The sequence below is a fragment of the Nycticebus coucang genome, chromosome 14, assembly GCF_027406575.1.
Source record: "Nycticebus coucang isolate mNycCou1 chromosome 14, mNycCou1.pri, whole genome shotgun sequence".
Taxonomy (NCBI): domain Eukaryota; kingdom Metazoa; phylum Chordata; class Mammalia; order Primates; family Lorisidae; genus Nycticebus; species Nycticebus coucang.
Window position 1 is genome coordinate 51576373 of NC_069793.1, and position 14763 is coordinate 51591135.

The following is a 14763-nucleotide window of genomic DNA, read 5'->3' on the forward strand; positions in this document are numbered from 1 at the left end:
TTGTGGTATTGTAACTAATGCCCTAACTGCCATTCAAATAACTAACAGGCAGCCACCAATTTAGAAAAGGAAAAGTGACTGAAATTGCTTCTTCAGACTGTCCATGCGTACTACTGATCCAACCACCATTGGATTAGTTAATATTAAGTAGAAAGCTACTTTTCCCAGCCAGATTTCAATTCAGAGGCACAAAAAAATGCAATCTATGTTCCGAGACTAAGTAAACTAAACTTAACGTGCAGATTTCTCTGCCGAGGAATCTAAAACATGAATTTTTTAATGTATTCCACTGGCTCCCATATTTGCTGTGCTTTTTTGTGTAGGGTTCTTGCTTGATACGCAGATGTGAAGTCTTAGGTTGCAGATCCTGTGGTCAGGGTCCACAGGCTTTAAGCAGCCAGGAAAGAGCAGAGGTATTAAAGTCAGACAGATCTGATTTCACGTTCCGGGGACCCAACCTCCATGTAGCTTGTCCTTTGTCATCTCTGAGCCTGTTTTCTTAGTTGGATACAGGGCAAATGCCACTTAAAATTGAGAGGAATAGTTGAAATGTACGTAGGCATTTAGTTCAGCTCCTAACACACAGCAGACATTCCATAAATGAAAGCCACTATATGAATAAGGGGACACACATCCAAATAATCATGACCCAGCATGGGAACTGGCTAACTACAGAATACAATGGAAGTAAAAGAAAAATCAATGGTCTGCTTAATGAGGAAGGTACTGAAAAGAGGAGTCACTGTCTCAAGAAGAGATTTGTGGCCCAGTGGGACCAAAGGAAAGGAAAAGAATGTGTATCCAGATATACAAGGTGGGCAGAGACGGGAACGGTGGGGCAAAGGGGGGTTGGCAGAATCCAGGAGAAAAACACCTGGAATCAGACCATTTAGGGCCTGTAATGCTATGCAAACAGGCACAAACATTTGAAGGAATTGTTATTATTATTATTATTGTAATGACTGAGGGATTATAAACTCTCTGTGCTAGCAGGTTGTCTCATCTCCTGCCATCCCTCTATCCCCCCAACGTGCATACATTATTATACTTACCCTGGCTCTGACCCATTAGCCACACCGGGGCCCAAGCTTACCGGCAGGCAAGGAGCTGTGGAACATCAGCAAAGCCCCAGCAGCCAGAGGAAGTTTGCCCATGTTGTTTTAAACCACAAATGAAGTACACATAGGCTGAGTGGGCCTCATCTGAAACGCTTGAGACCAGAAGTGTTCCAGATTTCAGGTTTTTTCGGATTTTGGAATATAGTTTTGTGTCATTTGCCAAGGGGATATTTTCTGAGAAGTGCGTCATTAGGCAATTTTGTCATTGTGTGTATGTCACAGAGTGTTCTTACACCAGTCTAGATGGTCTAGCCTATTCCACACCTAGGGTATATGGAATAGTTTATTGCTCCCAGGCTATAATCCTATACAGTATGCTACTATACTGACAGCCACAAGGTAAGTCTACCAATGGTAAGCATTTGTGCATCTAAACATATGAAAGGTATGGTAAAAGTACATTATGATGATCTTAGGGGACCACTATCACACATGCAGTCCACTGACTGCACTGGTATTACATGGTACGTGCCTGTATCTGCACTGTGCTTACTGGCTCGGTAGGTATAATCTGAAAATCCTGACTCCAAAATGTTCTGATGAGCATTTCCTTTGAGCATTATGTCAGGGCTCAAGAAGTTTCAGGGAATCTCAAATTTCAGATTTTTGGATTAGAGATATTCAATCTGTACATGTTGTGTCCTGAGACTGACAAAATCTTAAAGTATGTAACTATCTTCACCCCAGCTCCAGTCCTATCCTCCAGTGGAATTTATAAGCTGCTTTGTTTAATGGAGTAAGGAAAAACAGAAAACGGTATCAGTCCCCCCCCAACCTTGGTTTCCCGTGACTCTAGTCCTCTCTCGTCAAGAGTCACTGCATGAGTGATCCCCAAAGCCCAAAGAGGCCCTCATCTCTTCCGCCCTTTAGGAGGGACCGTGCATCTGCCCGGCTGCACTGCACTCATGTCAGAGATGTGACCATCACACAAAACCATGGAAATCACAACGTCTTACTCACCCAGAATTTTACGAGGAAGAAGGCATTTTGAGGGCCCTTTCCAAACAGTTCCTTTAAGCCACCTTTCTTTTCAGGAAATTTGTCATAAATCTGACGAATGTCCACTGACTCGAGCAATGGGTCACTGTAAGAATGGTTGGCATGCCCAATGTGCACGAAGAGGTGTTTGTTGTACTGTAAGAAACCAACAGAGACATTCCCATTACAAATCCTTTGATCAACCTGGACTCATTCACCTTGAACTGGACAAAGACCAGTAGTCTTGAAATTCTGGAATTAGGCCTTGAGCAGCCTAGGGTCTAAGCCTTTGAAAAGATGAATATGTTAACAAAAGCTGTTACAGCTGAAGGTTAAAGCAATGTTTGTCTTTTATTGACAAAGGCATGTAATTTTTTTTTTTTTTTTTGTAGAGACAGAGTCTCACTTTATGGCCCTCGGTAGAGTGCCGTGGCCTCACACAGCTCACAGCAACCTCCAACTCCTGGGCTTAAGCGATTCTCTTGCCTCAGCCTCCCGAGTAGCTGGGACTACAGGCGCCTGCCACAACGCCTGGCTATTTTTTGGTTGCAGTTTGGCTGGGGCTGGGTTTGAACCCGCCACCCTCGGTATATGGGGCTGGCGCCCTACCGACTGAGCCACAGGTGCCGCCCGGCATGTACTTTTTGTGTGCATACTAATAAACAACAGCTTAGGCTGCCCAACAAGCAAAGCGAGAAACAATTCTGTTACCCAATTTCACTGGATTCAACTGAAAAAGACAGTGACACTCTTTGGAGCTAAGAAATGTGTGTGTAGCTAGAATGGTTGGCATGCCCAATGTGTAAGCCCGCTAAAAAACATGTGTGTAGTTAGTTAGCTAACATTCTCCCCCATGAGGTAGTCCTCGCCCCAGCTCCCCTAGCAACAGTGTGGACGCAGCGGTCTGAGCAATGGTACCCACGTCCTTCTTCCGACACAGTCAGAGTGCGGAGCTTCTTTGTCACCAGTTGTCTTAGTAACAATCCAAAACTTCTGTGTCAGAGCTCGTCAATATGTGGTTACTAGTACAAAACTAGGATCAGGGTATAGATCGGAGAAAAGATGTTCCAAGGCCATACGTGCCCAATGAAAAAGAACACAGTTCACTCATTCACAAAAAATAAAATCACAAACCACGTTAAGTCATTTAACTTCCAAAGGACACCATTCTACCTCTGGCTTTGGTATAAGACATGGTAACTACAGCACAAATGCATATATCCAAAGCAGTAATTCTCAACTCAGTCTGCAACGGAGTTACCACGGAGCGTTTAAAAATCACTATTGCCAGGGCACAAGCCATGCTCAACCGGAATCTCTGCAAATGAGGCCAGACAGGCATCAGACATTTTAAAAGCCAGGTTTGAGAACCACTGGTCTAGGCACTATACTCCAGACCTCTCCTGCTAAATGCACAGTTACACCAACTTAACATGTCACAGACCAAGAAGTCTAGGGGTATAGAGACTCCAGGGGCCTCAGACCCAAATAGGGTTCACAAGAGAAAACTCATCTTCCTTCCCCATCGAGCAGTCCCTGCTCACTTTCCCAGCGTAGGTCAGCAATCCTCCAACTACTGTCCGTGTGAGCACTGATCCCATAGGAAGTCCTGAATTACAGAAGCTTTGGTCAAAGCCGTCTACCAGGAGAAGTACTGCATATTGGTTAAGAATGTGCAGTTGGGACCCAGCCTGCTCAAGCACAACACTTTGTACCCATTGCAAATTAGCTAGGATGTTGGGCAAGTACCTTTAAAATGAGAACAGTGATGGCATCGACCTCATGGGATTGATTGTTATAGGGTTTAAATGAAATATTGCACATAGTTCACCAGACATCCTAGATATGACAGCAAAAGTACTCCACAAATGTTAGCTATTATTTTTTTTTAATAAAACCTACTTTCTGTGATTCCCTTTAAGAATTAGCATGTTAAAAGCACTACCATAGGGTGGCGCCTGTGGCTCAGTCGGTAGGGCGCAGGCCCCACATACCAAGGGTGGTGGGTTCAAACCCAGCCCCAGCCAAACTGCAACCAAAAAATAGCCGGGCGTTGTGGCGGGCGCCTGTAGTCCCAGCTACTCGGGAGGCTGAGGCAAGAGAATCGCTTAAGCCCAGGAGTTGGAGGTTGCTGTGAGCTGTGTGAGGCCACGGCACTCTACTGAGGGCCATAAAGTGAGACTCTGTCTCTACAAAAAAAAAAAAATAATAATAAAATAAAAGCACTACCATAAAGAAACATTGTAATTAACTTTGCATAACCTAGAGAGTTTCCCAGACTCAGTTGGTCACAAAACCCTATCAAATACATGGGGAGGAAGGGCTGGTCTAAACCCATGACCGTCTGCCCACTCTGGATCTCTGGCCACGATGCCGAAAGACAGGAGGCCTGACTCCCATCTGATGCCAGCGTCGCCTGTTAAGGGTAGTGTCACAAGAGCCAGGATCTTCTGGAAGAGGGCCAAGCCCCTCTCCTGTTGAACATCAGAGTGAAAGCGTTATCAAGTCTTCAAAAACTCAAAAAGGTATCAGTGATGTGAAAAAGAGAAACATTTCAAGCTCTTCCATGGAAGCAGCTACATGGACTAAATGCCTGGTGGATTTCAGATAAGACTGAGAACCTGTGAACGACTATGGAAGACAAGAGTGTGCTTGTGCTGGGGGAAATTAAAAAAAAAAAGTGAAAAGTGAAAGCCATTATGTTAGGGAGATGAGACTGTAGAGGCTTGGGGGAATGTCTTTGGTCTTTCTATAAATTTTCTCGAATATTGGCATCATTTACGATTATATGCAAACGAAAGTCCATAGAAAGGTATGAGGCACAGTCATGGCTGCTATGGGAAAAGGAGAAAAAACAACACAGGTAAAGTTGGGAGCACAGGCACTGGTATAAAGGCAATCGGATGAAAAGACGAAAGCGGGGTACATGCCTCATGCCCAGCTCCTCTGTTCCATCTCTGGTTACCCACCATTTCAGGAGCTGAGGGCAAAAGGCGTGTGCTGATGTCTGTATGTCCATCCATCCAACCCTCATTAATGACCTCTGCTTGCGGCTAGCTCCTAGCCCTACCTAGTTTTGGGAGGTACCATTTCTATCCGCTTCAGTGCCTTCCTCAGGCAGTGCGTTTATGGGAAAGAACAGAATATAAGCAGAGCCTCGGGGCCCCGTCAAGTGAATCTGGGCCTCCCAGCCGGGATCCTCACCCTGCCTTACCAGCTGCCCCAGGCCAGCCTAGAGCTGGGGATAAACTAGAGAACTTGGAAGTCTTTTTGCTCTTGACATCGAAATGCCTCTGCACTGTACTGCTGTAAGTAAGTGACCTTAGCCCTGACCTCTGTGGGTCTAGAGGTCAGGAAGGTGAAGAGAGGGTAGAATTTATTGCATGTAGACAGGGGTCGTGAAGGTACAGCTGAAAAGCAAGAAATCTGGAGCCAAACACAAAGCTAAAATCTCAAGTTTTCTCATACAGAGAATGGGGATATAATACATGTTATATGTGTGGACCCAGCAGTTTTAAAGGTTAAAGGAAATAACACATAGCAGGTGCTGGATGCAGGGCCTGGCATATATGAAAAAGTGTTCAATAAATTGTAGCTGCCAAGATTACTATGACTGTGGCTTATTATCATGTGAGATTAACTACATCCTGGGGTAAAAGCAAAAGAACTTTCCTGCTTTAGCTATCCCTCCCGCCTAGCAAAGAAAAAATAAACATAAATAGCCAAGAGCTGGAAGCAAGTTGTAAAGCCATATGACTGTTCAAATCCTTCTTTGTGGCCCACTCTCCACCAGCTGCCCAGGGTGTGGGCCTCTCGCCACGCCTGAGGACTCCTGCGCACCGAACGCTGGGAGCAAGGTGCTTTCTGTACGTCTGATCTCAGGTAATCCCTGCCTCATGTCCACGCACTGTATGTGGATTTATCTAAATCATTTTGCAGATGAGGAAAAAGAAGCTTAGAGATGAACTGACTTGCCTGAGGTCACACATCCAGGAATAGTCCCGGAGTTAAGAATAAAACTTGGATCTGTCAACGCCACAGCCCTTGCATTTGCTACCTGTTTCCCCAAAAATAAGACAGTGTCTTATTTTAAGGTGTGCTCCCAAAGATGCGCTAGGTCTTATTTTCAGGGAATGTCTTATCTCTCCTGTAAGTAGGTCTTATTTTCGGAGGATGTCTTATTTTTGGGGAAACGGGGTATCAACATCAACCACACTGTCTTCCAGAAGAAAATGCCTAAGCCCTTTTTTCTACAAGTTGACTAGAGAAAAAACAAACAAACAAAAAAAGATAAATAGTTCGAAGCTTGTCCTGGAAAAAAAAAAAAAAAGCGAAATACTTCAAAGTTCCATGAAATTAAATTAGAATTCAGGACAAACATGATTCACAAATGTGTCAGATAGAGTCCTCAAAGGTTTCTATTTTGAGGAACAGAGAAGGGGTTGGCTGTCTTTGCCAAAGGAAATGGGTTCTATCTCTCCAAGGCTAGTGACTTGAAACCAAACCCTGACCATTGGCATCTGAATGGCTTTATTCCTGCCAAGAGGTGGTGACTTTGTTTCTAAGAATACAAAGGACTACAGAAGGTGTCCTGGAGACCACAGGGTTGAAACAAACAGACCTCCCTCTCTCCTTAATTCAACCTGAGCAGGTCAGGACTCCAACGGCCCCTAAATCCAAAAGGCTGAAAAGAAAAATAATCTACCTGATGTGTTTGGGTTCAAGTTTTAATGAAATTAAAACTCTTACAAACCATTAGGTGAGGCTCTACTTCCCGTTCAGCCAGTTTTCCTTACAAGGGAAGAAGGCGAGGGTGAATTTCTTACTTGCCTCACTCTTCAGGAGTGATGGTTTCCCCAAAACTAAAGATGGCACACAAAACCAAAAAGGGGGGGGGGGGACAATTCTATTCCACAAGGCAGAAAGCAAATATTCGCAAAAGAAAACAAGTATTTGGGGCAATATATAACAAAAGTGGAAACCAGGAGAACATCGATGAGTTATGCATCCTAAGCTTAAGACTAAAGTTCCTCAATATCTCAGACATAGAGGTTGACTCCTCCCCAGAAAAGTCTCCTGGGTACTCAGCAGAGACACACATTGACATATCAAGGGCAACAACATAAAAGGTACTTGCTCTGCATATTTATTTTATGGATTTCAGTAGAACAAACCAGCATTATATGCCAGGCACTGTGCTAGGCACAGGAAATCCACGAGCTAACAACAAAGAGTGCCTGTCTTTGAAGAATCTACAGAGTGATTATATGGGACTATTTTATTGCTTCTATAGTTAGACTCACATGTTGCCCAAATAAATATAGATTTCCATGGAGAAGGTAGGAATAAAGACAGTAAACACTATCTCTCCTGCACATCACATGAATTAAATCAGCATTTACTAGCTCTTTTTAAAAGAATGACCTGGATGGGTGTGGTGGCTCCCGCCTGTAATCCTAGCACTCCGAGAGGCCAAGGTGGGTGGATGGCCTGAGGTCAGGAGTTTGAGACTGGCCTGAGCAAGAGCAAGAGCCCATTTCTACTGAAAATAGGAAAAACTAGTATTGGGGGGGAGGAGGGGTAGCCTGTAGTCCTACCTACTCAGGAAGCTACTAAGGCAAGAGGATTACTTGAGCCCAGGAGTTTGAAGTTGCTGTGAGCTATGATGCCACGCATTCTACCCAGTGCATCAGAGTAAGACTCTGTCTCAAAAACAACAACAACAACAAAAGAAGAATGACTATATACTCCAGCACTGAAGACACAATGTTATTCATTAGCAAAGAGAAAATATATAGAATTCACTTAGAAAATGAGAATAAAGAGTTTGTGAGTCTAGGTGAAAACCATGATGAACGCTGAGTTATCCATTATCTGTGAGAGTGGATCTACTCTCAGATGTATAAAGTTTCAGAAAATTGACTGTCCTTGAAGCTTTTCTCAGGTAGCTAAAGGGGGGTATGTTCTTACAAAATGAGGGAGTTGATCCTAAAAGAGGGAGAGGGGCCCTAACACACAAGAGAAAGAAACTAGCCACGTCCCCAGCTGGCCGCTGGCCTGGACAGTAGCCAGTCCAGAGTGGATGTGGAGCTGAAGACTCCTTAGGGATCCCACCAGAGGAGCATGGGCCTGAGAGATGCCTTGATCGATCTGATCAAGTGCAGACAGCACTAGAGTTCTGTTTGAAGACCAGAGGACAAACTTGTGTGATTATGTTTAAAAAAGAAAAAAAAGGTGGCAACCACACACGTCTTTGTAAATTTTTGTAAAACAAAAGTTTTATGGTTACTAAAATAGTTCTGACATTCCCACTAACCATGCTGTGCGGAAAATTTATACAAATCTGTAATATAAACACTTAATGGTAATTTTAAAAACTGTGGTGTAACTACATTGGGAGAATGAAGGAAGGGAGGCAGCGTAAGTTGAATTCAGAGAGCTAGATCCCAGTCTTGCATGCTAGGAAATCCATAGATAAGGCCTAGAGTTGATAGAACAAGATATACAGCATAAGCATCTTATTTAGAAAAGTGGAGATAAAAGAAATGGCTGAAAAGGCTACAGTCAGCTCTCCCTAAGGAGCAGGCGGTGAGTCGACATGAAGCGGAGGTATTGCTCTTCCCACTGCCACGTGCTTCAACCTGGCTTACACTCAATGCACATGTATCACTTTATTAAAAGAAAGAAACGGCCTGCCAAAAACATGTCTCAAAACATCGCCGAGGTTGTTTGTGTTTATCAGTTTGTTTTTGAGGCAGAGAAAGAACTACAAAAGGAACAAAAGTATTACTTGGGGATATTTATCTATGTTGGCCACAAGGTCACGGGTTCTAAAGGAACTCAGGTCGGACTGCAAACCTTTCTAATGACTGCGAAATTCAGGATGACAAGAGCTAGGATGCTTGCCTGGGTGTGGGGTTCAACAAGTAGGTGTTGCACGAGCAAAACTTTACCTGGATCAAGAAAGCCCCACCATGCCTTACACAATCCTAACATTTGGACTTCTATTTTGCCTGGGGGAAATGCCCATTTTCCTTTGTACTGCTACAATCTAATTATTCCTCGTAGCAGTTGTAAACAGTGACACAGGTTAATGCAGTCCCAGAAACTCTACACATTTACTTGTGAAGGGTTAGTGACATGCCCTGGACGGTTAACGATGAGATCCTCCTCTGCTACTCTACGAGGTCACTTTCTTCCCTGGTCCCTGGCTGTTTGCTCTTTGCTGCTTAGGAAGCCTGCTGCTTAAGAACCCCTGGACTAAGGAGTCATCCCAGACGGACCATCTCAGCTCTCTCTGCTGTAGAAATAATAACAGTATCTACTTTGCAGGAGTGTCAAGAATATGAAATTCAATCATACACAGAAAACACAGCATAATTTGCTATTCCTAGTTCCCCGAACATTCATGATGTTTCTTTACCTCAGATGAGATCATTTTTTTTTTCAGATGAGATAATTTGTAATCAATGCTGTCCTTCTGTTAACAAAAAAACTAGAAATGCTAAAATTTAAAACAGAAGTGAAGGGAGGGCAGGTCTCAGACCCATCAGGGTGAATCCTACTGTTCTGATATTGCTGGCAGTGCTGGAACACAGGGCATAGGGCTGTGTATGACCTGGGCCCCGCATTCCCTCAGGCCTGCAGTGCCCTCCCTCAGACACCTGCTTTCTGAACTCCCTCTGAAGTCTGTCCTCAAAAGTGGCGCAGGGGGAGCTTGAGAGGTTGCCCATCACCGTGGATGAGACAAACTATAACTGCGCAGCTTCTAAAAGTGCTCGCTGGGGCTTTCTTTACTTTCTACCCTTTTATGAAGGACCATTAATACGTTCTCTTCTAGAGATGTCTGATGAGGCAGTACAATTTTTGCGGAAAAGGCAGGAAAGGCCCCACACATCTGCTAGTCCTCAGCATCTGTGAGTCGCCCTGGGACATGCTCCAGCGCTGCACCACACCATCCGACCTGAAGATGGCGGCCTTCTCCTAAACTTGTTCCAAAAATCCCAAGTATTTGAAGAACGTCAAGAAACCTTGAAAAATGACTACTGTCAAATAGTACCAAGAGAAAAATTATAATTCACTTAGGAATTTAAAGAAACCAAGACAAATAACTCGTGTCAAAGGATGCTAATGGACAAGTTGGAACAGAACAAGAACAAATCACCTACATTTATTTCCTGTCACGTTCCTGCCAGGACTATCTGTCCAGTCACCAGTGGGCAGCCTGGCCAGCCTGTGATAGCCCCTGGGCCCTGCAGGGACAGGGAACAACTGTGAAGCCAAGCCAGGAAAGTAAGCTGCATATTCAGCCCAGAGGTTTGCCCATGCCCAGTGCTCCTGCCTGGGAGAAAGTGAATCCAAAGTGAGCTCTCTCCTCAGCTAACTGCTCAGGGCTCCAGCCCTGTTTCAGCCACCTGGCCACCAGGTGCCCTTCATCCTTTGTCCTGTGCTCATCGCAGAAGAAACAACACTGCAAACAAGGAGCAGTTCAGTCCTTCCTTCCAGGATCTCACACCAGGACACACCCTCCCTGCCTCCCATTTCCAGTACCATCTCCACAGAGCAGTCGCTACTTTCTTAAATGCGTGTGTCTTCCCCACAGAAGTGCAGCTGAGAGGCCCACCGGCCGAGTGAGCAACTGGGAAGGCAGGCGGGTAGGGCAGCGACCTGCCAAGGAAAGCAGATGGAGCCTGGCTGGGTCTCTATGAAACGTCTATAAAACCGGGATTTCCAGATGCTTTCAATTGCCTCCTCCCCAAATGGTAATGAAGAAGAGGATGAGTGTCTGCAGCAGCTCAGAACATACACCACCAGCACAACAGACAGGCTGCTGCTGCAGGAGTGTCCCCCTGAGTGTGGACGGCCTTGTGGGCAGCTCAGCACCCAGTCAGGACTGCAGGGGGCAGGGGACTCACCACTGAGCCATCATCGCCTCATCTCTCATGTCCTACTAGAAGAACGTAATTAGGAAAACACAAGAAAAACCTGGGAGAAGCCCCCCAAACTGGGCACTCACAACCATCAGATGAGATGTTGCATTCTTCCCCAAATCTGGAAGGCCAAATGTACTTTCTGGCCATTTATTCTAAGCATATGACGGGCACATTAATGGCACATGGGTTAGAATCCAGGCTCTGCTATTTTGGAACTGTGTGACCTAAGGTAAGTTGCTTAGCCTTTTTGGGCTGTAGCTTCCTCCTCATCTGAACAGTGATGAGTGCTGGCCTGTCTCCGAGGGTCAATGTGAAGGTCAAATCAGTCAATGAGAAAGTTCTATGTGGGCCATAGAGAGCTGCACAGATGCTGGTGTGCCGGTTTACTATTATGAGATCCACATGTAAGCCTCTGAACTAGGGCAGAGAAGGATCCTCTTTTGTGAAGGAGCAGAAACTAGATCTGTCCAAATAGCCATTCCCCAACCAAAGATGTAGCAAGTGCCTCAGCAGCCACTGCAGGGCTTGGAAGTTTCTCCAGAGCCCTTCTCTACCCCGCCAAGAACACCGGCCATCTGGGACTGAAACTTTTATTTCTGATCGTATTTCTCCAATCCAATCCTCATATACAACCATCCTCTCGTCCTTCTTCCATAGACCTCATCAAAGTCTAATTTCCTTAGAGGTGTTTCAGTCATTTTATTCCAAACCTAGTCAGGATCTGTGTCTGATAATTTTCATTGATCTGTGAATTTGGCTTTTGAAAGAAGCCATAAAGATATGAAATTAAATCAGCCTGGTCCCACATTTGACCAACTGCTTCTATGGGAAAGAATCAGGGAATCTGCAGGATATATTTGCAGTCCTTCAGTGCAGGCTGGACCAGAGGCCTGCCAGTCCCCTGGGAGGAAGACCTCCAGCTTCTCTCCTCAAGTCATGAATACTGCTGACACCTGCCCCCACACTCAGAGGCCTCCGGCTTTCTGGGCAGATTCAGACACTGAGAAATAAAGATAAGGGGCCAGGACATTCCAGGTAGCGAAACTCTCTGCCTTCCAGCAGAGGTGCTGGCCTCACCAAAGCTGAGGCTACCCTTCCTCACAAATTCTCTCCTCTTCTGGAGCCTGAATCCCTGTTTTTACTTTCCTCTTCCTCCAATGTCCATCTGTGGACAGAGAACGATCCCTGCTCTCCTCCTCACACACTGTGAAGGACCGCACAGGAAAGTACTTCATAAATGATCAGATCTCTAGTTACCCCCAAATTCCTCAAAAATGCCTCAAGTTGGGCCAGGCTCAGTGGCTCATGCCTGTAATCCTAGCACTCTGGGAGGCTGAGGTGGATTGCCTGAGCTCATGAGTTTGAGACCAGCCTGAGCCAGAGTGAGACCTCGTCTGTAAAAACAGCTAAGTGTTCTGGTGGGCACATGTAGTCCCAGCTACTTGGGAGGCTGAGGCAAGAGAATCACTTGGGCCCAAGAGTTTGAGGTTTCTGGATTCTATATGGAACTATAATGCCATGGCACTCTACCCAGGGCGACAAAATGAGACTGTCTCAAAAAAAAAAAAAAAAAAAAAAAAAAAATTCCTCAAGTTGTTGGCTTTCGATTTAGACAAAGTTCAACTAGCCAACCCTCCTATCTATTACCCAGACCCCGGGCTAAGTTACTTCAACTCTGAGTCTGTTTCTAACCAATAATACTTATTTCTTTTATTATTATTATGAGACAGGTTCTGTTGACCAGGCTGGAGTAGAGTGGTGCCATCATAACTCACTATAGCCTCAAACTCCTGAGCTTAAGTCACTCTCCTGCCTCAGCCTCCCAAATAGCTGAGACTACAAACACATGCCACCATAGTTGGCTAATTTTAAAATATTTTGTAGCAATGGGGTTATGCTGTGTTGTCCAGGTCAGTCTCAAACTCCTGGCCTCATGTGATCCTTCCACCTTGGCCTCCCAATGTGCTGAGATTATAGCCATGAGCCACTATACCTGATCCCAATTTTACCTATTTCAGTAAGTTTATTTTAAGGATGCAAAGACCATTACCAAAGTAGTCCTTAGCAATTCTGCTTTCTCCTCTTATCCATGACTTTGAGTTATATCAGTATCCTCAATCTCTAAAACTCAGTCATTTCCATCTATCCTCCTCCTCTCACAGCTATTTATACCCGATGGCCTTTTAATTTTATTCTTCATGGCATCTCACCCCTCTGCCACACCTGACCACTAGCCCATAACCATTGCTAAGGACACTCACTGAATGGAATCCCTAACTCCCAGTCCCCAACTCATCTCCCCTAAAATATAGCTATTTTCTCAAAGAGTCCAAGGATGTTGACTCACACCAGGCCTTCCATTTATTTCAGCATCTTCGAAGTCATTAGGTAGCCAACTTTTTTAATTCAACAGTTATCAGCCAAATCTAGTCAAACCATTCAAATTTTTATGTGTAATATTAAACATATACATTAAAAATATATGTATATATACACACAGAGAGGGTGCATTAAGCAAGGAAAACACGGTATTAAAATCGTAATACTTGGTTGGGCACAGTGGCTCATGCCTGTAATCCTAGTAGTCTGGGAGGCCAAGGCAGGTGGATTGCTTGAGCTCAGGAGTTCAAGACCAGCCGGAGCAAGAGCAGGACCCCGCCTCTACTAAAAATAGAAAAACTAGTCAGGCCTTGTGGCAGGCACCTGTAGTACCAACTGCTCAGGAGGCTGAGGCAAGAGTTCTCTTGAGCCCAAGAGTTTGAGGTTGCTGTGAGCTATGACACCATAGCACTCTACCTAGGGTGACAAAGTGAGACTCGGTCTCAAAAAAATAAAATTACTCAAGTTACATTTTACTTCTATAATTACAAGAGATAGAGGATAACAATATTCAAGATAACCAATGTTATCAGTATCTATTGAATGTTATAATTTTAATACAGTTTTTTTCCTTTCTTAAAATGTGTATACGTTTTTTGGCACCATCTCTATACAGCTTCTAATCTGGGGATCTGGTATACCCTGGCTTCCCTAAAATACTCACCTATTTAGTAAATCTCATTTACTGCTATATACACTTCAGGTCCATCACCTCTGGAGTATTCTTCTCTTTTATTCTTTCCTCACCAGTCCTTCACGTCTCAGCATAAGCGTTACTTTCTGAAGCTGTCGTGCCCTGTTCCCTCATCCGCAGCACTCAGCATTGCCTTTCCCTGTTATCCCTACACTTCGCAGTGACCGCTGTGTAATTACTTGTTTGGCACCTGTCTCCCTCCATAAGGGCAGGGGAGGGCTGGCTGGGCAGCAGTGGGCCCCTCTTCTGGGCAGCCCCTTGCACATGCAGGCGTTTGTGAATGCTGAAGAATCAGCTGAATAAATCTATCAGTGATTAGCCCAGCAAATACTAAGACCATCAAAGAGAAATAACCAGACATTCCAGACCCTAAAAGGCCCACAACTGGAAAGCACAGAAACAATGAGGGGCTACCGCAGTCTGACTTAACTTAAACTTATTTATTTAGAGACAGTCTTGCTCTGTGCTCTGGGCAATATGCAGTGTCACTGCAAACTGAAACTCCTGGGGTCGAGAAATTCTCCTGCCTCAGCCACCTGAATGGTTGAGACTACAGGTGTGCCACCATGCCCTGCTAATTTTCCTATTTTGTGTGGAGATGGGGATCTCATGCTCTTGCTCAGGCTGGTCTCAAGCAATCTCCCTGCCTTGGCCTCCCAGA

The 14763-nt window shown here is 44.8% G+C and overlaps 1 protein-coding gene across 9 annotated transcripts in view; it reads right to left on the reverse strand.

Moving 5' to 3' along the window:
• TEAD1 (TEA domain transcription factor 1) overlaps positions 1–14763 on the reverse strand; it is a 265733-nt gene that overhangs the window by 40236 nt on the left and 210734 nt on the right. For all 9 annotated transcript variants that reach the window (XM_053560911.1, XM_053560915.1, XM_053560914.1 and 6 more), the window contains one exon: positions 2079–2252. In XM_053560911.1, the coding sequence (XP_053416886.1) occupies positions 2079–2252 (174 nt within the window). The remainder of the gene's footprint in view (positions 1–2078; positions 2253–14763) is intronic.